This window comes from Phoenix dactylifera, unplaced genomic scaffold (assembly GCF_009389715.1).
Source record: "Phoenix dactylifera cultivar Barhee BC4 unplaced genomic scaffold, palm_55x_up_171113_PBpolish2nd_filt_p 000007F, whole genome shotgun sequence".
In the NCBI taxonomy this organism is placed as follows: Eukaryota; Viridiplantae; Streptophyta; class Magnoliopsida; order Arecales; family Arecaceae; genus Phoenix; species Phoenix dactylifera.
The window spans coordinates 3,034,175-3,060,647 of record NW_024067666.1 but is presented as its reverse complement, the minus strand read 5'-3'; the positions used below and the strand labels follow the sequence as shown (position 1 = coordinate 3,060,647).

Genomic DNA, 26,473 nt, shown 5'->3' with positions numbered 1-26,473 from the left:
TTGCATCCTCTTTAAATCATATCTTGTCACCACTACCTAGCATGCAAGAAGCCCAACAATGGCTATAAGAATTTACATATGGTCTAAGAATTCCCATAGACACTTCTTTATTTCATTAAGGAAACATCTCTACTTTCCAAACAACCCTAACCTTTCATTTGAAACCAGTAATAGTGGGTATGGATGGTTGGATGGCGGTTTACTCCGCTCCACCTGACCCAATTTAATTTGAGCGGGTGGATTCTATCTGACATAAATCCGAAGTAGATATGAATCCAATCCATATATATATATATTTCTTCATATTTTTTTTAAATAATAAAAAAATAATTTTTGTTACTTTATATCCGATCATATCTGTCTAATTTAATTCTACTCTTCCCCGCACTCTTAGATAAATATAAAATGGATATGGATAATATCTATTGGATCCATATCTGATCGCTACCTTGCCTGATATTTCTTTTCAAATCTTTCTTGCAAAAGTGATCTATTTGTGGAGAAAGCACATGGGCCTTGCCGCTACTTATTATGGTAATATTGTACAACTATGATGGCATTACCACTCCCACCCAATTTTTCTCTGACCAACCCCATAAATCCCAACCCCTAGTGGCCCCCACATCATCCCACTACTTTAGTCAGTTACAAGGGCAAACAATGATAATTAGAATCAAACACCCCACTAAAAATAATTTTCTCAATAAAAAGTTGAGTGCAAAGGAATTTGATCTATTATTTTTATGAGCATACTGTATTGCATGACTTGATAATTTGATAATGAAAAAAATAAGGAAAGATGGATGGTGTTGTGGATTTGGAGGGTTTTCAGGGCAATAAAAATCCCATTTTTATCATCATTCCTCTCAAAAAAAACCAAGAATAAAGGGTACGTGCATACTGATTACTGAAAGAAAGGAGAGGAGAAATCAAAGGGGTGGGGGGAAAAAGGCAGAGAATAAAAGGACCAGATGTTGACAAATCTTCTGTCGCCGTTCTTCGAGGATCGTTTGTTCTTGTGAGAGATTTTCTTATCGCGGATCTCTCTCTCTCTCTCTCTCTCTCTCTCTCTCTCTGTGTGTGTGTGTGTGTGTGTGTGTGGCCCGGCTGATCGAAATCTACCAATCTGGTGTCGATCGACAGCTGCATGTCCTTGCAATGGCCGTGGAGATGGGCGCAATCCTCCCCCATTAGTGCCCTTTGAGCGCCTTTTGTTCTTGTTTTCTCTCGAGTTCTGTTTTTTCTCACTGCTTTCGCTTTCTCTTCGCTTGGATTCTTTTCTCTTGGCTCCAAGTTGGGAACTTTGGATGAAGGAGTGGGGCGGCCGTTCGGGTTTTGGATTTTCCAGGCTCTGATGCTGAATCCGCTGCAAAGGAGATGCAGAGATGGATGACGAGAGGCGATGACGTGGGTTGAGGTAAATTCGCGTTCTTTGATGCGTTATTCTCTCGTTTGGGATGAGGTTGGTGAGATCTTTTGATCTTTTGGTGATTAGTCTCTTGGTATGCTTTGTACTCGTGGATTTCGGATTTCATGGCTTCTGTGAGCTCTTTTTCTTCTTGTTTAAAATATTGATATAAGATATGGCTTTTCGATTGTTAAATTATCCGAATTTGCGGCTTGCTAAATTTCTATATCTGATGATTTTAGTGATTTGAGTTCAAAGTTCTCCTTTCTTTTATCCTTTTTCCCTTAGCTCTTAAGCTGATGATTCTTTCATCTGATGGTCTGGATGAAGGTTCCATTCATAGATTAGAGATTGCATTTATATGATGATCGTTCCGACTTGAAATCAAGATCCTTTCTCTACTTTTTCGAGATTTTATTTTATTTTATTTTTGAATTCCTGGTTGCGGAATCTAAGTAGCTTTTAATTGCGGTTGAAACTGTGATGCATGCAAGATTTTGTTGTAAATTTTGGTTGTTTATAATTTATGTTGTTCTATTTCGGGGTTGTGCTGTTGCTGTTGTATAATAGGGATACATGGTGATGAAGTTTGTAGCACATTGCTTTACATGTAACTTCTCTCTCATATTAATGGTATTATAGAAACGTTATCTGTTTGAATGCAGGGATACTGCTTATCACCTTCTTGCTTCTAATTATTTACTTACTAATGTATCGCATTTTTTAGGTTTCACCTTGGTGTACAATCTGGATTTTTGGTTTTGATAGAGAACTTTGATATCATTTGCTTGATGTAATTGATTTGCATGACACTGCTTGGTGGAGCTTGATTGTGACATTGGATGTCATACGGCTGACTTGTGAATCTTCTGGATTGGATGTATTTCTAGAAAGTGAGCTTCCCTTGAGCTGACCTGCTTTTTTTTGATTTGCTACTAGTTTGCTGAATGATGCCGGCATGTGAGCATGAAGGATTTGATGGAAAGTTTTGCAAGTGGCTGTTTCCTTCTTGATTCGGTAATCTTTAATATTTATTTATTTTTCCTGAAGTAAATAATGTGATACAATTTCAAGTGATATTTGAAGTACATTGTTTTTTCTTTCCCCTTTTTACTTTCGAGTTTGTTCCCTTTTACTATTTAGTAGCTTGCCTGATAGGAGCTTTTCTGCTGCTCCCTTGCTAGTAGAAGATTTCTAAGTTTTGTAGCTGCAACGTTGCTTTGTATCTACCTGTGAAACGTCCAAGAGGTTTTATTTAGAGTCATGGTAAACATTTGATCTAAGCATGGTATACCATACTGGCCCGAATCGAGCGGTATAGAGCATACCATACTGTACTAGTTCGGTACCAGTATTCGGTACGGATAGCGTACCAACACTCTGTACGCCAAACAAATTCCGTACCATACCGTACCGACACAGTGCTAGTGTGGCACCGGTACGGGGTCTGGTACCAAGATGACGAATTTTGGATCCAAGTAAAACTTTTTGTATAAGAATCTGGATTAGATGCTTTAAATGGGTGCTAACAATGACAATTAACTATAAACTTTTGTGGTTGGGATTTTGCAATTTTAACTTTTCATTTTTTTTCTTTTACTATAGAAATCTAGATGAGGCTGATCATGTAAATTTGTGTATGTTTCTGGGCAGGTTTGATCTGTATGTTGGTTTTAGGCTTGGGCATGGGGTGTATGAAGTGGTGAACTAGACAATATAATGCTCTGGCCTGCATATTATGCCACTGTTTTCACTTTTTACTTACTAAGATTCAAGTTAACAGAAACTCATGGTTGCTAGATTAGAAATGTATGGAACTATTAATGCATTGAGAATTCGTGAACCATGTAGAAATCCTAGTTGATAATGAAAATGAAAAGGAAAAAAACCCTACTCTTACTGAATTACCTTTTTAGGATGAGGTTTAATGCTGTATTTTAGCTTTAATAGTGGTGCAAAGATTGATTTTCCTTATTTCCTTGAGTTTTTTTTTAGTACATAGAATTATGATGTTTTAGTGAGAGAATATTGGTATGAGGGATTGACAGCAGATCGAGTAAGGCGTTTTTAGTTAAATTATGATACATGTATTGCCCTTGAGAGGCATTTTCTTGTTACTGAAAGATGAAATGCTTGAAATCCTTTAGTTTTGCATTAGGTTTATGCCATTGCAGAACTGCTAAATTGGGAAGTCATCATGGGGGAAAATTTCTGAAATAGGACATTGTATTTGATCATGTATGCTTCCTTTCTTGATAGGAGGAGAAAGCACTCAGGAACTTTCATCCTTACTTGTTTTTACTTTGCCTACTTGTTTTTGACTGTAAACATAACTCAGGATTTAATTGAGAACCTCGGAAACGCGAGTTTAACAGATTGAAGCATGTTGCCATATGTGATGTGGTGAATAATTTGAAATAAAAGAAACGTAACTTCTTCTAAAATAAACATATGCCAACAAGTTGCTAGTAGATGTAAAGATTTGAATTACCAGTCGGTAGGGTACATAAAAAGATATCCTTTGACAGTACAAAGAGGCATATGTTCGGGCAAGTACTGTCAAAGCACCCCTGAGCTGCTCAAACTAAACCCGGATTGAGTAGTTGGAGAGGGATCAAGATCGGTTTGCCCCAAGTTGAACGCTACCACTCAGGATAACTAAAATAACCCCTTTTTAAGTCATTCACCACCATTTCATGGAGTGAACAAAATGAGGGAGAATGGAAGATTGCCTGGAAAGATTGGCTTGCAGGATTGAAGCTTTGTTTTCGACTTTTGGGACTGGTAAATTATTCTAGCTAGGTAAATCTTCTCTCTCCTCATTTTTTCCCCTTGAAAGTCAAAGTGGAATTTTGTGTTTAATTGAAAAAAAAACATAGGGATATTTTGTCAGATATGGACAGAATGTTGTTTGATCATTCTGTGTTAAAGCATGAACTAAGGATCAAAATAAATGATTTTTAGGTTTTTGGATTGAAACCCTAAACCTACATCCAAAATTGTGTAGATACAAAAATAACATAAAAAAGACCATAATAAGGGTGCAGCGTTCGTATCCATATGCATCCATTGATCCCCTATGTTGGCATGATCCTCAATTGGTGCCTATTGTGCCCACCTCCAAGGATACACCCCTGTACCTCAATATTTTGAACCTTGATAGAAGTTTATATTCTTGGTGTGAAGGAGGTACCTTTTTGTCAAAAGAGTGGATGCTACAGGATCTCTTGGTCAATTCCTCATGCTGGCATGGCACATGGGGAGTGGCAGAATTCACAGGGATTTGGAAGGTGTTTCACAGTAATTCGAAAATTGTTCACAAGAGGGTGGTTGAATCATGATGTGCTATGCCATCACCATGTTCGTCATGTGGAACTGATGGGTTGACTGAGTGAAAACCAATAGTATTTTCTATGCTGCAAAAGTGATCTCTGTGGTAGGTTCTGCCTATTCTTCTAAGTTTCCTTATTTATTCTCTCGAGTTTTTTTACCCTCAGCCACCATAAAATTGTTTTGAAGGCACCCTTGTTTTTTTTGGTAAGTCGGATAAATTAAATCATATGAGTAAAAATACATCTGTGGAAATCAAAAAACAAAATATTCAAAAATTGAGGCAGAAGAAGTGTTGAAGAATCTCAAAGTGTAGTCTTAGTGTGATCAGCCACATAGCTCACCATCTAGTTTGCAGCACTATTGGCTTCCTTATAAATATGTGAAATCTCAATAGAGAGTAGGGCACACATGATTCGCCAGCAGTTATAGAAGAGTGGATGAAGTCTGGCATTAGTAGGAGGTGGATCCGAAGGTACCCTTGTTTTCTACTTGTATGCCTTCTTTTGTCTTATTAATTTGAATGGTGATACAATTTCATAGCATATATGGTGGCTTTTGACCTGAAACTGGATTTTCTTTAAAATAATGGTGCACACTTATGACATAGGTTCCATATCTATTTGTTTGGATAGATTAGGAGGATTCACCGGTCTCATGGGCCATCCTTGTAAAAGCTTTGTTGTATGAACACTTGTTCGTTTGTTGCTACTATCTGGCTCTCTTCCTCACTTCAGGTGCAGCAGAGGCAAAGGCTTCCTCTCCCCAGCATAGTGTGCAAAACATGAGGAAAAAAAATCAATATTCACAAAATTTTCCCTTCACCTTCTCATATATATATATATATATATATTGCATAAGCGAGTAACCCCAATATGTCATCCCTTTTGTTGACTGTGCATCTTACCAAGATTTTGAGCAATGTCATGACGGAGTTATGCCATTAACAATGCATTGACATAAAAAAAAAACCTATGGGTTTTCTGTTTTCTCTATATAGATGTTTTAATTTAATTATCACCAACAAGTTTACAACTTACAAGTTTCTTTTTTATCCAAGTTTTATGAAGGAATATTTAAACAAAATCTAGCTCATTGGCCAAGCAAATCTTAAATGTATAAAATAAATGAAAATAACAAATTAAAACTGTTATATTCCGATCCCAATAAAATGGCTGTCAGCTCGATAAGCTTTCCAGAATAAAGTCATTTAAATATATTGTAAATAAGGAAGTGTAAAACTTCAAAAAGATTTTCATTGTTGGGTTACAATAGACGTGCATAATAATGTGAAGATAACCTCAAAAGCATAAGAATTTGGAAAGAAAATTTTAACAAAAAACCTGTTCAGGATCCTTCCAGAACTTCTAGAAACAAGTGTTACCAAAATCAAGACATAGTTGTAGATCAAATATTCAATTTTATACATAAGTTTGAATTAGAATAATCCACAATTACTAAAAATATCTGCTTGCATCATCGGTAGTTGATGGTGCAATGCGGGAGACTGAGGAAAGCTGGAGAAACATGATCGTTCCTTAATATTTCAGCAGGATTGAGCTGTAGTCATGGAGCAAGAACTATGATTGCTTTTGAAAATCAAATCTCTTAATATTTTACTGCTTTTTCTTTAACACTAAACTACTGCACTTTGGGGAAGAAAATTCTGAATACCAACAAGTTATGGGCTGTTTTTTTTTTTTGCTATACCAGCTAAGTATTGAACAAGTGCTAACAGTCTCCTTTCATTAATAGGAATTTTATAATTCAACACCTTCGTACACCTTGGCGTTTCAAAATATCTTGAATGAAGAAGCCCACTTATCTGAAGTGCTAAATTGTTCTACTTAGTTTAAAAAGATCAGGTTGAATCCACCATTTCTTAACATGATGGCAGGGACCATATGCACTACCAATCAAGATATGCATTCACAAATTTTATTTTATATGCTATGATGGTAGGTCGGAATATGTACATAGTTTGGTCATGATTTTGCCAGGTCATTTTATGAACTAGTCGGTTTACTGATCAACATAAAGATATGTCATTCATAAGTCAATGGTCCATCAGGCAGCATTGAAAGTTTTAAGTTAGCCAGCTTTTAGTCATTTTCTAAGTTTATCATTTCCCCCTTGACCATAATATCTTTATATAATTTAAGCTAGGCCCGTTGCTCAAGAATGTTGAGATAGTTGATAATATTAATTCTGGTAACTGTAGTGACTTATTTATGGACATGGCAATATGCATCATGGTATTATAAAAGTCTCCAGTGTCTGTTGCCTTCTCATTGATTACTTATTTCATCTTTTACATAGGATAATGTTTAACTCCTACTTTTTGATAATTATCATATTGTTTATGATCAATACATATATATATGCTTGCATGCGACATTAATTTGAGCAAATTTGTCTCTCGGATAGGTCTTAAAGGGGGAGGCCTAGGATTTCAAGTTTCTAAATAAAACTTTTCAACATTAAGTAGAAACAAGAAAAATAATCACTGTAATTATCCCATCTCTATGTACATGTCTGTCTATCCATCCATACATCCATCGGTTCATAACATTATGCTTAATTAATGGTTTTAAAGAATTCATGTCACTCAATTAGTAGCATATGAAGAGATAATTACCTTTGGATGTGGATGGGGCATACATGGCCAAAAAAGAAAGAAGCCTATGTAACAATTTCTTGATTTTTTATCTGTTTCCTGTGATCTTTTTTCGAATATGTTTATTGTGACCAGGGTTGCAAGTATCTCCATGTTCTCATTTCACCATTATGGTGCCTCCTATAGCTTCTTGTTTTCATTTCTCCACATAGCAAAACTCCCATCTTTTTATTTTTTTTCTTTAATACAACCTCCATCAGGTCTTCTTTTACATTATTCAGGAAATAACTGGGACACTTGAAAATGTACTAGGGTACCTATCGCGCGATATGTATTTACAGATGCATGCATATGTATCCGTGGACTCTAAACTAGTTACAGTCCTGGGTGATGAATGCTGAAAAATGAGCAAGCATCATCTCTGAGAAATACATATTTGTTTGCTGAGTTTCTTATATCATGTTTCTTGCAAAGTAAACTATGAATTAAGAAAAGAATATGTTAGTGTTGTTGTTAGTAGGAATTCCTGTGGTTTCTGTCTTGAACTGGAAATTTCCTCTTTTTAATTGCAGAATGTTTTTGTTCATTAATAGACATTTCTGTTTTTTCTAAGAGTTGCCCACATGTATTCCAAGACCTCAAGATTGTACATTTTATCCTCTCAACCTATGTCAGAATTTTATGTTGAAGTTCTTTGGAATAATGTTCTTAAGAGGTTTTGCTGACTCCTTTTTCATAATTTTTGCAGGAATGGGAACAAAAGTACAGTACAAAAGCTACCTTCAGGATATCATCCCATGAGCGATCTTAATGAGAATGTAAGCAGTAGTTGGTCTTGGTGCTACGAAGATAATATGTTGAGTGGACATCTCTACAGTGGTTTCATGTTGAGGCCAGTGAATGAATATTCAGAATATGATAAACAAATGCTAAAGCAGACGATGCTCGAACATGAAGCCATATTTAGGAAGCAGGTAAGCATATTCACACTTCCAATTTAAATTGTTTAAGACCATGATTTTGTTACTGATGTGGAAAAACATGCTCCATTTTGTTAGCTTCTATCTTTCCGGTCATCCCTGTTGACTGAGCAGCATGACTTGATTGTCGCATCTTAGTTAAAGCTTAATGGTTTTGAACCCAATTGAACCATGATATGACTGAGTTTGAAAGTTCCTACTCGTTTTAAGTTCCTGTGCACTTCATGAAGCATCATAGGCTCTTTTTCTAAAAGAAAACAAAATTCAGAAAGCATAAATCTCGGTTTCTCTTCTTCTTTTCTTCATAATATATGAATTAGTTGTTCAATAAGTTTGCCGTCACTGAAATTGCAGTCTTGTTCTGTAATCTAGGTCTATGAACTGCACCGTCTTTATAGAATACAGAGGGACCTGATGGATGAGCATCAAAAGGATGGGTTGTACAGAAACTCTGTACCATCTGTTACATCTCAATCAAATTCTTTTTCATCTCAAATGCCATGTGAAGGCACCAAAAAGATATGGCAGATGTCTCACCTGCCTGTAGCGAACACCAGTTATGACAGAGCACCTTTTGCAAGCACTGATGGCATAAGGTCCTCCTTAAGCTTTCTGAAGGAGAGTAATCTGCAATCTGGTCCTATTTCAATAAAAAATGGAGTCTCTATCAAAGATGGTGAATTGCTCGACTCTAAGCTTCAGAAATTTCCTAGGAGAATGTTGAACCTACAACTTCCAGCAGATGTATATATTGATGGTGAAGATTCTGAAAGATCAGGAAAGAAAAGTTTTGCTGATTCATCATCTAGAGTTACAGTTCCGCCTGGAAGAACTTTCGGCTCTGATCCTGAGAATGATCTAAAGCTTACTTTAGGCACTAGCGAGGGTCTTAATTGCAAAAAGGACAACATGGTACCAGATTCATGGACACAAAATAGTTTGTCAGCTCACAGCTTGGCTGATTTGCATAAACCTATAAAAGATATATGGTTTGAAGGAGGAGAAGCAAATTCAACTTCCACTCATTTTCTTGGCCTGAGAACTAACAGTGAAAAGAATCAAGGTCATCAGTTGTCAACAAGATTCAACACAAATGTCCTAGGCCTACATGGTGCTTTCTCTAAAGACAGGCATGGTGATGAAGGGTCTAGTTCAAACTTCTTGCTTGCAGATAAAGAGGAAATAAGACAGGAATGGCCATTCTTCAATAGTGAAAGTGGTGAGATCTTGCTGACCTGTTTTGGGGAAGTTAGGTGTCAAAATAATGCCTTTAGTTTATTTATTTTTTCCATTGATGTTAATCTTGAAATGGTCCAGATCATGGTCTGCCGAACCGGTTCAGCGTACCTTGGTCCAGATCATTATCACTTTTGTAGTTCCCTTTCTAAACATGTCCTGGATAAATGCATTTCATCAGAAGTGACAATTCTCTTATTTTTGGCTATATATATATATATATATATATATATTATCATCTGAATTCTCTTAGACCCTAAAGGGTGATTCAATGATTTACAAATGTAGAGCATGGCATGATTGATCTGTTTTCTGTAATCAATGTTGCAAAGGGTACAGAGTGCATTCATTTCACTTGCATCAACCAAAATTTTTCATCTCAACTGAGATCTCCGTCGAGATAACAGTCCGCACTGATATTGCACACTCACTAACATTGTATGTACATAATTTCAGCCGTTATTATCCTGGAGATATAAACCAGTATATCCCAAGAGATAAGTGAGTACGATATCAGTATATTAGCTGAGTTTTCTTAGTCTTTTTTTTTTCTTTAGGTAGGTATAATATTGATTGGTTTATTGATGGAACATAAAAAAAAAATGAAACTACCACTTTAACGTAAACCTAAATGATAAAGTTTATTAGAACCATGTCTTGGTTCTTTGAGTCTCTGGTCGATCCCTATTTCAGAATGTCTTCTTTTTGTATTTGAATCTACTAAATTTTTTGATAGAATGATTGTAGAAGTAGTTTCTAAAGAGTGAATGAGGACCCTTTTCAGTTATGTCTTAGTATCACCATGCTAAATGGTGTTGCTATGTATCTGACCATATTGGTCCTAGTGTTGCCATGTATCCGACCATATTGGTCCTTGTGTTGCCATGTATCCGGCCATGTTGGCCCTTCATGCTCCACTACAGTTTGCATCAGTCAGTACCACTGTATGTGCCAACTGCTTGTTGTAGGTTCACATGGAAGGAGGGTTGGGGTTTGTTACCAACTACTGCCTTGATACATGACGAGATCAATGCTTAATATATTGCCACTTATTGTTTTACATTTATTTTTTGGCTTTGTGAAGTTCATGAACATGCAGATTTGAAGAAGAAAAGTAAGTTGTTACATCCACTGGTTTTATATATAAATGTGACTCGTATCAAGTGGGGTATATATTTTGAACCGCAGTGGTTCAACCAGTAGGGAAATTTTAGCTGTGGGATGTTCATCTTTGTGCACATTTGTTGCGTTGTTATTTTGAAAACCACTCTGAAGATTAATGACCTGTAGCTTCACATTCAATTCTGCCAGACACTTTGTTTTTCTCAGTGAATATGGTTCCCTCTCTCTCTCTTTTATTCTTTTTTTTTTTTTTGTCTAAATCTTAGGGTAGCGCATAAGTAGACTCTTATCTTTATTTCTTTTCTGTTGATACTTTGTGCTCTATATGTGAGTTTCTATCTTTTTCATCTTTGTTTTTCCGACAATTAATTTCACAGGGCAAAGAAGGAGCAGCACAGTTTTTTTCAGTCCAAGTCTCTCCGATGATAAATTCCTCATGTCATCTGACACCATACACCTGAAGCTTAAGAATTCACATGGAATTGTTTTACCACAGCAAAATAAAACAGATACATGGTTCAGACAAAGGCCAACTTATGGTATTGAAACCTCTGGAAGTACTCATCTTGCCACCTCAAAAAGTTCAGCAGAGATATTTCCTTCAATGCCTTCTTTCTCAATTCTTCCTCAGACGGACTCCACTACTGCACCTTCCCTGGTTTCATCTTGGACAAAGCCTGTGAACTGCATAAACCACATTCCGGTTGCAGTTCGAGCACCTCCATGCTTTAACGGCTCAACAACTCTGAGTATGCAGAACAGGATATCCAATGTAACTATTAAGAACATAGGCACTGATCGTGAAAAATGGCAAACCAGTAGGGATTCAAATTCACGCCCAAGAGTTGGAAGCGAGGCATCCCCTTATCTAAATAGATCACTTGATGATTTTGGGCTGGATTCTAAATGTGCACCATGTTTACAGCTACCATCAATCACTTTTGGTAAGCCAAACCAGAATGATACTGGCGATGGTTCAGCTTATGGAAACTCCATAGGTCACGGACCCCAAAAGTGTTCTAAGGATTTGCAATGCACAGATGTGAAGTCACCAAAAGATGTAAATCTGAACCCAGCACTTCCAGATGGAATTCAAACTGATCTTACCGCCCAACAGCATGTAGTGGTATGTAATCTAGAGCAGAAATTTGAGGAGTCCTCGAAAGGAATCTCTTGGCTCAGTAAGAAACCAGCCTGTGATGAATCTATTGACTTGGAAAAACATGCATCTCAGATGGAGTTGGGCTTCACACATGGTCATTCTCAGCTGATGTCCAGTTCCCATATTGTGGCTCCAAAATCTGATAGGAAACAAGATAAGGAATCTGGTCTAAGTCTCTGTAATCCTCAGGGTTCTACGTCAATTTTGCAGGACATGGAGATTAGTGTGCAGAAGAATGAGATTTCTGATGATTTTAGCAGTCGAAGAATTCTTGGCTTTCCTATTCTTGAGAAGGTTCAGCAGGGTGCTGTTTCACGCCAGGAATGCTCTTTGACTGATGAAAGCATGTGCATTGAGAAAGACATACGGTTCACTGACTTGACCTGTGACATGAAGGAGCGCAGTTCTGAGAAACCAATCTCCATAGGGAGTTCAATCACGGAAAAGTGGTCTGAAAACATTAGTATGAGTTTTAGGGACCACATCAATCTAAATGCTGAACTAACTTGTATGGATGACCCAAGGCTATCAGAGTTCTCACCTAAAAGTGAGGCAGCTGGTCCACTGCCACTCCCGGTACAAAGAGTTTCTGAAAAAGTCGCTTCTGAGAACAATTTGGAAGCACCAATTTCGCAGGAAGAGGGGAATATATTGTCCCATCACAGATCTACGCCACCGAGCAAAACAGATGGTTCGCAACAAACAGAATGCTCTCATGACAAGTTTGTAAGGGAGGCAGCAGAGAATATTGTTGCTATGTCAGTGGATATATATAGCCATTTAGAGGAAATCACATGTCATCCATTGCCTCCCGGTCAATGGAATACCTTGTTTTGGCTTGCACAGGTGGTTTCATCCAATGCAGACAAAGGAGTTCCAAGGAGTGGTGGAGATGGTAGATATGAATCTTCAGATGATAACGGATTGGATTCCTTCGAGGCTATGACACTGAAGCTCAAAGAAATTAAGGTGGACAATTGCTGCTGTAAGCCAAAAGAGTTTGAGAATAGAAAGGAAGGAGAAACTGGTGCCGCTTCGCTGCTTCTGATGAGGCCTCGGAGAGGCCAGGCAAGAAGGCGGCGGCAGAAAAGGGACTTTCAGAAAGATATTCTACCAGGCCTTGCATCACTGTCAAGGCATGAAGTAGCAGAGGACCTTCAAACTATTGGAGGACTGATGAAAGCATCAGGCAAGTCTTGGAAGACAGGCTTAACAAGAAGGGACGCTGGTCGGAATGGCCTGCATTCCCAAGCAAAGGGAAGGAGGCAGCCTAGAAGTTTTGTTGTCACCCTATCAGACACTCAGATCAGTTCCCCACCAGTGGATCCCATTAACACTGATCTGGAAGTTGATGGGAGAAATATGATAGGGTGGGGAAGGACAACAAGGCGGTGCCGTCGACCAAGATGTCCACCTGGTAATGTCTCTTCTCCTCTAACTGTTCCATATTCACATTAATGATTTCATAGAGAGAATTAGGAACAGGAATTTTACTTGAGAGTCAATTGAGAGGTAAATATAGTCATGGAATGCTGGTGTACATGTTCTTCAGTCCTAATTTGGGCCTCTATTACTGCCTTCAGTAAAAAACTCTGTACATTTTACGATATATGCTGCATTGTTTGGTCAAACAAAGGGCAAACTATAACGTTTGAAGCTTAGTTAGCCGTAGAAACTTTGGTGTTTACCATAAATTAATTTATGTCAAAGAGAGACCGTACCTCATACGGCATCACATCAATATCTGCAACGGATTCATTGGTGAAGAATGCATGAAGGGGTTCGCTATCTAGGCTTTTCGTCATAAATTTTTAACGAATCTAAATTGTGCCTATAACATCATGCCCATGCAATGGATTCAAGCACCTTCCAGGACGGGAAGGATATCTTTGTACTGTCATAATTTGATCGAAGCAGCAAGAGAATTCATGAAAGCAATGGACCAAAAGCCCTTACCTCTAAACTGCTCACCCCAAAACAAATCAAACTCATCATTGCACCCGAGCTCTCCATCCCCTTCGTAGCTCGAAGCAATTGCCATACGCGGACTCATTTCCCTGCTATTCTAGAGCCCCAGTCCACCCTCCTTGAAACGACCTGAACCGATCTGGAGCTCTCCTCCTACCCAGCTCTCTCTAACATTGGGAATTGGAATTAGGAATGATGGATGTGTGCGTACAAGCTAAGGCTGGTTTCACTCAATCAATTGTAGATTATTTACTCTTTACCCTCAAATCCAAGAGCAACAACACTTTGGGTATGCTGATGATATACTGATTACTGATAGTGATCTTCTATCGCTTCTACTAAATCTTTCCTCCAAAGGATCATGGGACGACGTAGCATGGATGGTGTGAAGACATGGCGAAAAAGGAAATGTACAGGCAAGGAAAGGAGGAGGAGGGCGATTGGCGGGCGCGGCCTTGATGGTCGCTTCTTGATGAATGTGGGGCTGATGCTGAGGTTGGTGCAGCGGTTCGTCGGGGCGGAGGAGGTCCTGGCGGCGATGGCAAGGAGTGGGGCCGCGGCGCTGGCCAAGGTGGCGAAGCTGGCGGACGCGTACCTCATGGAGGCGGCACTCGACGCCGGGCTCCTGGTGAAGTTCGTCGTGCTGCAGGTGTTCCAGCAGTTGACCACCGAGCGCGACGTGTCCGTCGTGCTCAAGACTGTGTGCGAGGATATCGCCGCCTCCTCACACTCCACCGTTTTCGAGGCTCCCCTTCGACCTCCTCCACTTCCACCCGCCTCACCTCAGACCTCTAGGACACGGTCTTCTCCGGCGTCCACTCCAAGTCCAACTTCATCTTCCCTGACCTCAGCGTCGTCGCTGCCGCCGCTTCCGCATCCGCCACGTCCCCCTCGTCAACCGTTTAACGGCCATCTCACGGGCTCCATTATTCCCACCGTTTGCCGGCGCGACGATCCTAAAACTCGGAGCAGACAGCAGACTCCCATTTCGAACTTCATCGTTTGCCACGTGAGCTTCCATTCAGATAGTACGGTGGGTCCCATTCCAGATAACCAAAAACTCATACCTACGTGGTGTGCACCAGGTGGCCTTGCACGCCGCCAACCACGACCGTTCACTTTATAATCAAGCCGGCAGAAATGAACGGTCGTGATTGGCGCCGTGCACGGCGCTGCGCCGCGTACTTGCGACGCAGAGAATATGCCTCCCAAGATCAGCCATCCACGTGTACCTCAAATCCGACCGTCGATATGCGCCGGACGCGAGGCGATATTAAGAGCCAGCCTGCTTTATTGAAACCCTAGGTCGCGGCCAAATCCCGGGCACTCTCCGTCTCAGAGCCTATCACCTCGGTTCCCGCATCGCCCCCCTCCACGGCCACTAGGTAACCGACGCCGCTGTCGTGCCTCCTCTCTTCTCCTCTTCTCCGATCTTTGGATCTCTTCTTGATCTAATCTCTGTTTTCCTTGTCCTTCTTGTTTACTTCTCTTCGATTCAGGGATCATGTCGGACGAGGAGCACCACTTCGAGTCGAAGGCAGATGCAGGTGCGTCGAAGACGTTCCCTCAGCAGGCTGGGACGATCAGGAAGAACGGGTACATAGTGATCAAAGGGAGGCCGTGTAAGGTTTGTTCTCGATTCAATCCGATCTCTTTCGTCCTCTGCTTTCTTTGAGTCGGCTATCTTTTTTCGAGACGAAATCGCTTTCTGAGATGATTCGATGTTTTTTATCGCCCTTTCTTTGCGCTCTCTTTTTATGGTGGACTTTGTGGTTTAGCTTGAATTTTATCCGATATTGAGAATATTTAGTGAAATTCATGCATTCGCTGGCTGCATATGTTTTGTTTGGGTTTCTAGTTAGGCAGCTTGACTGGATCGGGTGTTTTGATTCTATTCCTCCTAATTTTAGTGATGATACGTTGGAGTGACATTTCTAGTCTTTAATTCTTTTGTTGATAGGTGTATGTGTTGAAGCGGGACAAATGTTTTGAGGAAAAGGACAACTTGTATATGAGTATGATATCTGTTATAATTTCCCCCCCCTAGATAAGCAACTTGCATGTGGTTAGCAGTTAATTGCATCTGTAGAATAGTGTGATGCTAGATGCATTTAATATTGTGTATAATTTTAGGATTAGTTGGTCTGTCAGATTTGATGTTTGCAAAACTTAGTTCATTGGGATTGATAACCATGGAGCTTTATAACTTGGTTTGGTTCATTTTGGAGCTTTGTTCTTGAGAATAATTCTGTCCGAATATGATTGTCCCTTGAAAATTATGCTGAACAAGGGAAAAATCGAGAACTAGAAACCCAACGAGGCATACTTGGTTATGGGCTAGAACATAATTAATTTTGGTCTGAGAATTGATTTTATAAATAGTGGACCACAATAATGTTTTAGTTCACACTCAAGTGATTGGGCTCATGTATGTCTCTATGATATTTGATATCTGTCCAAATACCGCTGTCTTCTTTGGAGCCTTATATGCTTATTGTGAGGGAAGTCCATGCAGAGATTGCCAAGTTGGATCTGGAGGGCAAGAGGCTGTGGTGCTGGATCTGGTTTATGGGGATGTCACTATACTATAACTATAACAATCTAGCCTTTTCGTAGCTCTTTGGGGTCAGCTCTTATATTTTGAAATGAACTGAAGAAAAATTTGAAAAAGAACTATCTAATTTCCTTATTAATACTACCTTCAGCTCTATCTGATATTTCTTTGAAGTATGAGAGGATATCAGTTGTATATTCTCTTGAGGCATGTGACTGTCTGTTAACTTTATGTATTAAATATTATGTATCCTATATTTTGATTATGTGCGTGTGCTTTGCCTGTTTATTGTTTTGTGTGGGAGACTTGCAAAATTTATGCATTGCCTGTAGGCTATTTGAAGGTACTTATGTGCGGGGTAGTCATTATTTTTGTGATCTGCTGCCATATTTTTCTTTTTTTGGATTTTTGTGATGTCGTAAGTGATTATTCTGTTACTGTATTTCCAGGTTGTGGAGGTTTCAACCTCAAAGACTGGGAAGCATGGTCATGCAAAATGCCACTTTGTCGGCATAGACATCTTCACTGCAAAAAAGCTTGAGGATATTGTGCCCTCGTCTCATAATTGCGATGTTAGTATCTTTGCATCAATTTGCTGTTAATACCATCTTAGGTGAATGCTTGTTTTTTCAATGGGACATCATAATATGTTTGGTTTTCTTTTGCAGGTTCCACATGTCGCTCGTACTGACTATCAGCTGATTGATATATCCGAAGATGGTTTTGTAAGTCTCAATTTCTTTCTTGGTTATTTAGTGTCGGTTGCTTGGTTCATATATGTATTTGACACTTGACTGCAAATGCAGGTGAGTCTTCTGACTGAAAATGGTAACACCAAAGATGATCTTAGACTCCCAACTGATGAGAATCTTCTTACTCAGGTCAGTCATGCATATTCAATTTTAGAAATATGGGAACAGTTATTTATGAAACATGAAAATCCATGAAACAGTTCATTCAATTGTAGAAATATGGAGTGGGAATTTGGGGAAGTAAGCTTGAGGATATAATGAAAGCATAACTGTTGCAAATTTCAGCATAAAAATAAAAAGAAATCTAAATTTCACTATTCTTCAGCTTCAATCTTTTCAATATTTGAATTATGGAAATAATTCTTTGGTACTGGTATTGATGGTAAAATAATTAGTATATTTAATGTATGTTGTGGGTTCCACTTTCTATTTATTATTTGATAGGACCACATTGGTGATGTGTGATGTCTATGCTGCCTTGCCCTTGCAAGTTGTTTATGGCCAGAGTATATAGAACTTGTGAATAAGATCTTAGAATTTTCAATTATGGTCAGTTGTTCATGTGTAAACAAGTTCAAGGGTGCAAGGTCCAAGGATGCAAGAAATATGTTGAGTTACAATCCACATAAGTTTTGTGAATTTTTTTGTTCAAAAATAATATCATGTGGAACTCATAATTCTTGAATCATCCAAATTTGCCATAAATTAGATCATTGTTCAAACACCTAGTCACCCCCAGTCTACACCTCCATAATTGCGGGAAGGTTTATTGAGCTATTTATGAACTCCTTTGTTTTTTATGTGCAAAGGAAGAGGTGCATGCAAATTCATAGCTGTTTAAGCTATTTGCTGACAAGATGCTTGTTGTCTGTAGAAAGAAAATGTCCATGCACTTGGTCTGCACAATTGTCATTCAATGATGCATCATTGCGGCAGTACTAGCAGGGGTATACTTACTACTCCATAAGGTTGATACTCCCCCCTTTTGAGTTAAAAGAAAATTACACTGTTCTTCTGTTCATGCCCCTTTTCGAGGACTTGGTACAAGGCTGACCTAACTTGCTTGCATTATATGACCTGACTGTTGCCTCAGTGTCATACCCTTCCACTTTGATATGTGTGGATCTTTAGTGGTGCATCCTCAAGATCTCACCCGAAGTGATTATAATATGGTGGGGACCGCCCTGGGTATTTATACAATGGCCAGGACTCCTTGCATTCTCTGGTTGCTGGGAGTCTACCCTGCTTATTAGCTAATAAATTAATATAGTTAATAACGGATTATGGATTTTGGAATATAGAATATGTGAATTGGGCTCAAATTGGCTCTGTTATACATGAAGCATGTTGAGTTGAGCCTCATCCCTGTAACTTCTAAACAATCTGAATTTTGAGCCATGACTTCATCTTATCATCTAACCCAGATGTGACTGCTAAACAAATGACAGGATTAGTGAAGTAATTCACTATATTGAAGCGTCATTTTATTGTTCAGCTTGTAGTTTTTCATTTACAATCTGGGTGATGTTCCATGTTCTATTTCAACTGGCTGCATTCCATAACCATTAAACTCTGGTAGTCTCTATCTTCAGATTCTTTTGTTGGACAAGCTTTCTTTTTCTGCTTTAGTCAGATGCCACTTGCTGTGCTGTTTCTGGTTGCCTGAACCTATATGTTTATTAGGAAAGACAAAAAGTAGTAGTTTTGCATTTTTATAGTTTACTAGTTTTGCATTTTTGTTTGAATTTTTATAGTTTACTAGTTTTGCATTTTTGTTTGAATTTTTATAGTTTACTAGTTTTGATTATTTGAACATGTTTTAACAGTTTTGGGATGAAAATCATCAGAAATCATATTTGTTCTGAAATTAAAAGTTCTCTTCTGACATCAATTTGCCATTGAAAAATAGATCAAAGATGGGTTTGCCGAAGGAAAAGATCTGGTCGTGACTGTGATGACTGCCATGGGTGAGGAACAGATTTGTGCGCTAAAGGATATTGGCCCCAAGTAACTTGTCTCTGCACCTCAGAATGTTGTTGATCAAAAGGGGTATAATGGAGATTTCTCAGATTTGAAGATATATAAGTGGTTACTGTTTCCTTGGCTTAATCTGGCTTTTGTCACATGAACCACGGGCAATGTTTGGTGATCCTTGCACAATCCATCTCTAAAACTCCTTCCGTAAGGTCCTAGTGCCCTAATATATCCATCTTATTAGTTATTGTTTTTTTTCTTGTGCCTCTATATTAGTACATTCCTGGAAATGCTTGTAAACACAAGGAGTTCTTACTTATGATGAAGCTTGGTTTATATTTTGCAAGGTATAATACGTCTTTAGTTGCTTCCTGACATAATTTCAATAGTACTATAACTGTTTTTGCAAAGGTAGGCCCTTTGCTTCGCCACTTGTGGAGAGTAGGAGGCTTTCTTGCTTATCCTTGGTGGCTCTCTCTGAGTGTAGATTTGGGAACTTGCTTTAGTGAGAAACATGGAAGGCATGCTTGGATGACTTGAGCTTTGATTTACATCGTATTTCTTTGGCAACGGTCGTTGTCTTCGTTTTGTAAGTTCCTCATGGATCGAAGTGAAAGTTGCAGCTGTATTCAATGTAATGATGTTACAAAAAAAGTGCAACAATGGCTAGCTGATAATAATTTCAGAATAATTCTAGATCATTTAGATGGATAATGGTACCAAGCCAATCATCAGGACTGCTATATGCTTCCCCATTGAGGGTCTCAGCAAGATATTGAAAACTTCTTACCTTGGTGATGGAGACTGATCCAAAGTTTCGCTATTTTTTTTTTGTGGTGTGCTAGAGTGGTTGGGTTCCTTCAGCAAAATCACAATCCTCACAGTTGGCCACTACAATATCCTTTGTTACACAATGGCACAGAGAAAACCGGCTACATTTTATGTAGATTGATTGTTTTCACACATTATATGTGTAACTTTCATTTTGCTAGGGTAAACAATGGCGTGTGATGAATATCGGCATACCAAGGCTGTGCCACTTTTCATGAAATTGCTGTCTCAAATCACCTTACAGCTATATAATATTAACACCTAATTGAATCACCGCGTGACGCAGAGCAGCCCAATTTGCAATGCATTCATTTCGTCTTGAACTGGAATCCTACTGACAACTCCAATTGGAGAACCCCGAACATAGCTATTGAATTTTATTTTTAGGAATCCGGGTTGTGGGGGGATATCATGGTCTTTAAATATATTTATATTGTTACCAAATAAAATAGTATTTTCCAAAAAAAATACCATCAGAAAAACTATATATTTTATTGAATAAAGAATGTTTTAAAAAAATAATGTCATTATTTTGTAATTTTCAAATATATTTTCATTATAATGCTACTATAGTGACTTTTACAATAGTCATTAGAAAAAAATAAAATCATCCATTGTTGAATAAATAGCAATCATTTATTATACGAGTCGATGCTGGTTTTGGTAAGATCTATTATGTAGACATCATGTCTTTATTCAAATCTTGGTTTAGGTTCAGGACCTTTTTTTTTGGGATTGGAAAATTATTGAATCTAGACTTTCCACCAATGAATTACAAATGGCCTGGGTTTATAACAGCTATTATTTTGCTGAACATATTGATATTAAAAATTTGAAAAATTACTTAATGGTCAATAATGGTTTTGATGAGCGACTATTATAGTGGAACAATGCATTATTCAATTTTTTTTTTTGTTAGAACGGATGACTCATACACTTCTAGTATGAATACATTCAAGGAAGTCAAATAACAAGTCTTGGAGCTACGTCTCTACCTACCATGACTCGAATATTACGGAGCAACGGGTGGCAGCCACCCATATCGCCGGTGCCTCTTGGATCTAGCCGATCACCGTAGTTGAGTCATCCTCGAGCAGAACTGCGCTAACCCGTAGAATACGCCGGGCTTGATACAGATCAGCCTAAGCTGCCCTCATCTCCGCCCGAAGAACAGAAAATGTCAAAGATCTGTTATCCACCAGCAACAATTACTTTGGAGTCTCGGTCTCTGATTGGAGCCTATACTCTAGGCCTCTAATCGAAACCCACATCGCCCCTCCTGCTGCCATCTAACATGCATCCGTCGAAGTTGACATTGAAGAAACTCGGAGATGGAAGCTCCCAGCTGAACAAAACTTAAAGCCTCAATGTCTCAATTTGGTAGATCAACTGCAAAACGCTCTTTGACAAATGGTTACAAGTTGCCTGACCCCATTGTGTAATCATGCATTATGATCTTCAAACAAGACATAATTTGACTCTATGTTCATTGATTGGTGCCTGATTGGTAAAAAGTTTATATCTATGTTTTTAATTCTACCAATCCCATTGCCATATAAAATTAAAATCATTAAATATTATGTAGTAAAAATTTATTTTTTATATATTTTTGAGCATATTATACCAACAAAATAACAAGTTGGTATATCGATCATATATTTCCAGTAAAATTATCTAGCAACAATGAGGTTGAACCTTACATGCTAAGCATGGCAACTAATCTAGCATACATAGATGCTTCTACTTTTTTCTAATCTAAGTTTTTAATTATTTTTCAAATCAGATAATCTTTAAAAGATAAAGTCAAATGAGAGATCCAAGTGAAAACACATCACAATCATCACCTTTAAGATTTTGTTGAGACGAAAAGTTATCGAATTTTATTAGTATTTTGACTTCAGAAACATATAGACTTACATAATTAGAACTTAATCTCTACGAATTATATAAAATCATAAAAATATAGCCATGCAATCAACCCAAGCTATTCTTTTATGATTTTATATAAGGAAACGTGTTAACACGAAAAATGGCAAAAAATAAAAGATATTACGTACACATAAAGTCATGTGCGAGAGAGAAGTTATTAATTGAGAAATATCAGTGTAAGGATAATTCCGCCATATAATATTCATGTCAACGTCACTAATTCCATTTGAGTTTAATTGGGAGGGAATTTAACCCCCGTCCCCTCCCACTCTCTAAAACTTGCGCGCCGTAGACTTCCCATTGGCTTCCGATTTCCACAAAGTCCAAAAAATCCAAAACCGAATCCAATTTCGATCGAAGCCTCGACATCAAACTCATAACTGAAAAAGAAATAAAAATAGAGTCTTTTTATTCCCTCCGCCATGAGCACTCGAAAAGGATAGATGGCGGAGCGTGACGGAGGAGCTCCGCCGCCGCCGGCGACGACCATGGCAGAGGAGAATTGGTTGTTAGTTCTGTGGATCCTACTAGTAACAATTAAAAAACCTTTTTTTAAAACAAAAAGTAAGTCCATTCACATATACTAAGTAGATGCTTGTTTATTGATTATCAGACCTATGATTTCTAACTGTGTTAAAGAAAGGTGACACTGAAAGGAGGCCTAGTTTCTTGGAAGTTGGTATTAATTTCATACGTGAGAAAGTTCTGGAGTGGATGCGAAAGCTACGAACCCATCAGTATTGGTCATTTACTATTTGAATCACTTCTTAAGCCTCATTTTGAATGCTGGGTCGTGGATAGGGGAGTTCCCATGAAAAAACCTTCTTTTCATGTTGGTGTCAATGGCGTAAATTCCAAAATGACAAGAAAGTTATAAAAGATGCGAACTTGAAAAAGCTTTTGGAAAATCCAAATACTTGCTTGTGTTAACTGATTTTAAGAATTAGAGATAACTTTTGCCCTCTCTGGAGTCGAGAAGTTGATTAATTATCAAGGTGTAAGCCGCTACTGACAAGCCAAATTTTGATGTGCTCATTTTGAGAGCCTTGTCCTAAGGAAATTGGTGAGCTTATGGAAAAATTAGCTGACATGACCCCTCAGATTGGTTTCTCCAGCTAAAATTCTTTGGAGTTCTTGGCTCTCATTACATTGAAGGAACTTATCATAGTTTTTGAAGTAACTGGATATTATCCTGATTATTATATCTTCTCTGTCTCTTTATTTATTTTATTCTATTTTATTTTTGTGAGAAAGTGGGAAGACCAAATTTGAGTTCAAACACAGAACATTTCCCGGCCCAAGTTTCTACTTATGATGTTCCTGGGAAACAAGTTCATAACTTGCATTCACATGTCAGTCTGTGGGATATTTGCATGGATACTTCGGTTTACCTCATCAACAGGCCCCGGCACAGATCACAGGGCAGGCTGCAGAGTCTCATTCTTACATGCAAGATCAAGCAGAATATCCATCTGTCTCAGCAGCAATGTCAACCTCCTTCACACAGCCAGCTTGTTCTTTGATCAATACATTATCACAGCAACAGATGCCACCTTTGTCATTAGATGCAAATAGCACTACTGTCAAATCTGCAGATGTTTCCCATTCTGATCATAAATCTCAGCATACATCTCTCAACGTTGGCAATCCGGCCAATGATGGCTGCAACTGGCTCAAATACGGGCAAAAGTAGGTGAAAGATGGTGAATTTCCTAGAAGCTACTACAAATGTACATATCCAATTTAAACTGCCCAGTCAAGAGATGGCCAAGTAACACAGATAATTTATAAGGGCCAGCATAATCATCTGCTGCCCCCACAAGATAGGTGTGGCAAGGAATGTTGGTACTTCGCCAAGCAGATGCGATGAATTCGATGGGACCTTCCATTTTCCTGCTAATCCTAAAACTGGCACTGCACATTTCAGCAAATCAACTGAGATTACATCTAAGAGAGATCGAGATTCCAGCCATGGGACACCTGAGCAATTGTCAGATGCTAGTAAAGGTGAAGTTGGTAATGGTGAACCAGGGACGGACGAAGGGGGTGACAGCATGCAAGATCCAAAACGAAGGTCGTGTTCTATTTATTATTTTCCTTTTCAAGAATGGTAGCAGGGGCACCACTGCACCACCTTTAGTGTTTCTTGAGCCAAACACTTGGGAACCATGTTTGAAGGTTTGAACCCAGAACTTCCTCCCAGATGGAGGAGTGGTGCACCATCTGGGGTATAGTTAGTTTGCTGAAAGTTTGGTTGTTTGCATAACTGTATTATGCTTACTTTGCACCTGGTATTCTGAAAAGTTCTGGTTCTCATTGGGCAGGAACATGGACACCAGGGTGATGGAATCAACTTCACACAAGACGGTAACATAACCAGGGATTATTGTGCAAACAACAAGTGAAGTTGATCTTTTGGATGATGGTTAGAGGTGGCACAAATATGGACAGAAAGTGGTCAAAGGAAATCCTTGCCCAAGGTTGCACATCCAATCTGACTCGTATGCTATAACTGCCAGTACTAGGAGTAGATTTCAGTTCCACTACGTGAAGACATTCATCGGAAGCATATACACTGACATTTCCAATTTATATATGTACTTCATGTGTCTTAATTTGACTTGGTAAAAAAACATTTGATCTTTTTAGAAACATAGATAGCTGATAGTTCTATTGCAATCTGCAGGAGTTATTACAGGTGCACTAATGTGGGATGCAATGTGTGGAAGCACATTGAAAGGTCTTCAACAGATCCTAAAACTGCTATTACAACATATGAGGGGAAACATAACCATGATGTGCCAGAAGCTAGAAACAGCATCCATGCCACTGCGAATGCTGGTGCTGCTACCAGCAGTCTACAACCAAAAGCACAAGACATTGTGCCAAAAAAAAAAGAGCACAAAATACCACTTCTAACAACCAACCTTCCCTTCAGAGAACAGAATTTAGAAATAATGTCCAACTGCCAATTGCAGTTCATCCACTCAAAAAGGAGCATGATATTGCTTAGACTTTCTGTGCCTGGATGAGTGTTATTGAGTGAATGTCGTGCAAACACTTTCTGCAATCATGACAGACTAAAGAAGGCCTTAATTTAACACCAAAATGGCAGCAGAGTGAGAAAATGGATAAATTTTTTGAAGGGATGGTTGCATCCTGTAATTAAATGATTGTCATGTATTGTTGTAGTCAATAAGCCTATCATTTTCTACAGTCCTGATTCGGTGACTCCTGATGCATTTGTTGTTCTTTTCTTTTGTCCATTCTTTTTTGCATCCTCTTGTCAGAATGCTGATGATTAAAGTGATACAGCTTGCGGGTTCTCCACGTAATGATAATAACATCTGGATGAAGATTTTGTATACATTTTGTGAGCATGAGATCTATAGAATTTTCCTCCACTGCCACTAATTGAACTGCTATTTAAGACATATGCTCAGTCATAATCTGATCATGACTTCTATTAAATGCCTTTATTTTTTTTTTAATAGCACTCAGTTTCTATGCTAAAGACCAATGATCCCATTTATGTTCTTTGGACATGTCTGATTTCCTTGTCTTGCAGATTCACGCTTCAAAATTTTGCTATTGATTTTCTTTTATTCCAGCTTCTCAGTATTAAATATGCAAAGTTGTTTAGTGCTACTCCAATGAGCAGGGTTTGGAAAATAAGCCCTCCTCTGAGGACATCATGCAATTCCAGTCCTTATCTTGTTGGTAAGATGGACTTTTAACATGAGCTGTGATTCTGTCCTTGAACAAGAAGGTGCTAGCTTGTGATATCATGAAGCTTGCAGTTGGATGATTAGATAATATGACTGCAAAATATTACCAACTTTTATTTCATCAAAAAATTGGTTTGTTTTTTCAGCCAATAACAATAGGAAATGACAACAACCTGTGGTTGTTGGTCGTAGGATCATACTCATTTCAGTTGCAATGAAGTATTTTTTGATGGTGTCATGTTTGCTCCAATGTGTCATGCAGGCTGATAAATTATAACATGCATCGTAGATTGCTAACCATCTGATCGAGTATTTTATGGGGCCACTGATTCAGTTTGCCTGGCAGGTACAGGCGAGGGCAGTGCAAGGCACATTTCACATACTATGAATTTCAAACCTGGTAAAGTGGGTGCGAGCATAATGTAGTTCAAAACTATTCTCCATTTCATAAGATATAGGTGCAAGATTTGCTATACTAATCGGTACCGTACCATACTATTACCTAGCCAGTACATAGTTTCGCATCATACCAACATTTGATACGCCTTGCCGTCTAATATAGCACCATGTACCAATATTATAATAAGATGGTACTGGTACGGGGTCCAGTATTAAGACGGCGAGCCTTGTGTCGGCGTGAATGGTGTCCATTCAGTTGGACCAGCTGGTTAGTGCAATGGCAATCAAAGGTAAGGTCATATTCCTCCATTTACTTGCTAAGAACTCTTCTTCTTATGTCTCCATATTGTGTTCGTCCTCCTGCATAACTTGTCTCTGCATCCTGTCATATGCTACCTGAAAGAGGAGGTTGAGGGCAAAAGCAAAAGCAAAAGCAAAAGCAAAAGAGGGAAGAACTATTGTGGCAGAGTGCTGTGCCTACAG

The 26,473-nt window shown here is 38.6% G+C and overlaps 1 protein-coding gene and 1 pseudogene across 3 annotated transcripts; both read left to right on the top strand.

Annotated features, from left to right (window-relative positions):
• The first annotated feature begins 721 nt into the window (after positions 1-721).
• Positions 722-19,483, top strand: LOC103704441 (eukaryotic translation initiation factor 5A-2). Of its 3 annotated transcripts, XM_026803574.2 has the most exons (11): positions 722-1,417; positions 2,348-2,425; positions 8,104-8,329; positions 8,708-9,554; positions 11,071-15,208; positions 15,323-15,450; positions 15,784-15,838; positions 16,827-16,949; positions 17,046-17,102; positions 17,184-17,258; positions 19,039-19,483. In XM_026803574.2, exons 3-5 carry the CDS (start codon positions 8,153-8,155, stop codon positions 13,311-13,313), a joined length of 3,267 nt encoding a protein of 1,088 aa, XP_026659375.2. In that variant the 5' UTR covers positions 722-1,417; positions 2,348-2,425; positions 8,104-8,152; the 3' UTR covers positions 13,314-15,208; positions 15,323-15,450; positions 15,784-15,838; positions 16,827-16,949; positions 17,046-17,102; positions 17,184-17,258; positions 19,039-19,483. The 3 variants fall into 3 exon arrangements, with proteins under 3 accessions (XP_026659375.2, XP_008785935.1, XP_008785934.1); XM_008787713.4 differs by lacking the exons at positions 722-1,417; positions 2,348-2,425; positions 8,104-8,329; positions 8,708-9,554; positions 15,784-15,838 and adding an exon at positions 18,004-18,097 and having other exon boundaries at positions 15,098-15,208; XM_008787712.4 differs by lacking the exons at positions 722-1,417; positions 2,348-2,425; positions 8,104-8,329; positions 8,708-9,554; positions 15,784-15,838 and having other exon boundaries at positions 15,098-15,208.
• Positions 19,484-21,796: 2,313 nt separating this feature from the next.
• LOC103704575 lies at positions 21,797-25,296 on the top strand (annotated as a pseudogene).
• Positions 25,297-26,473: the final 1,177 nt, after the last annotated feature.

Bases quoted from the DNA above. Each gene is read 5' to 3' on its own strand.
- LOC103704441 (XM_026803574.2), top strand. From the start codon at position 8,153: ATGAGCGATCTTAATGAGAATGTAAGCAGTAGTTGGTCTTGGTGCTAC. The intron at 8,330-8,707 runs GTAAGCATATTC...TCTGTAATCTAG, and splicing joins AAGCCATATTTAGGAAGCAG to GTCTATGAACTGCACCGTCT. The intron at 9,555-11,070 runs GTGAGATCTTGC...TTAATTTCACAG, and splicing joins ATTCTTCAATAGTGAAAGTG to GGCAAAGAAGGAGCAGCACA.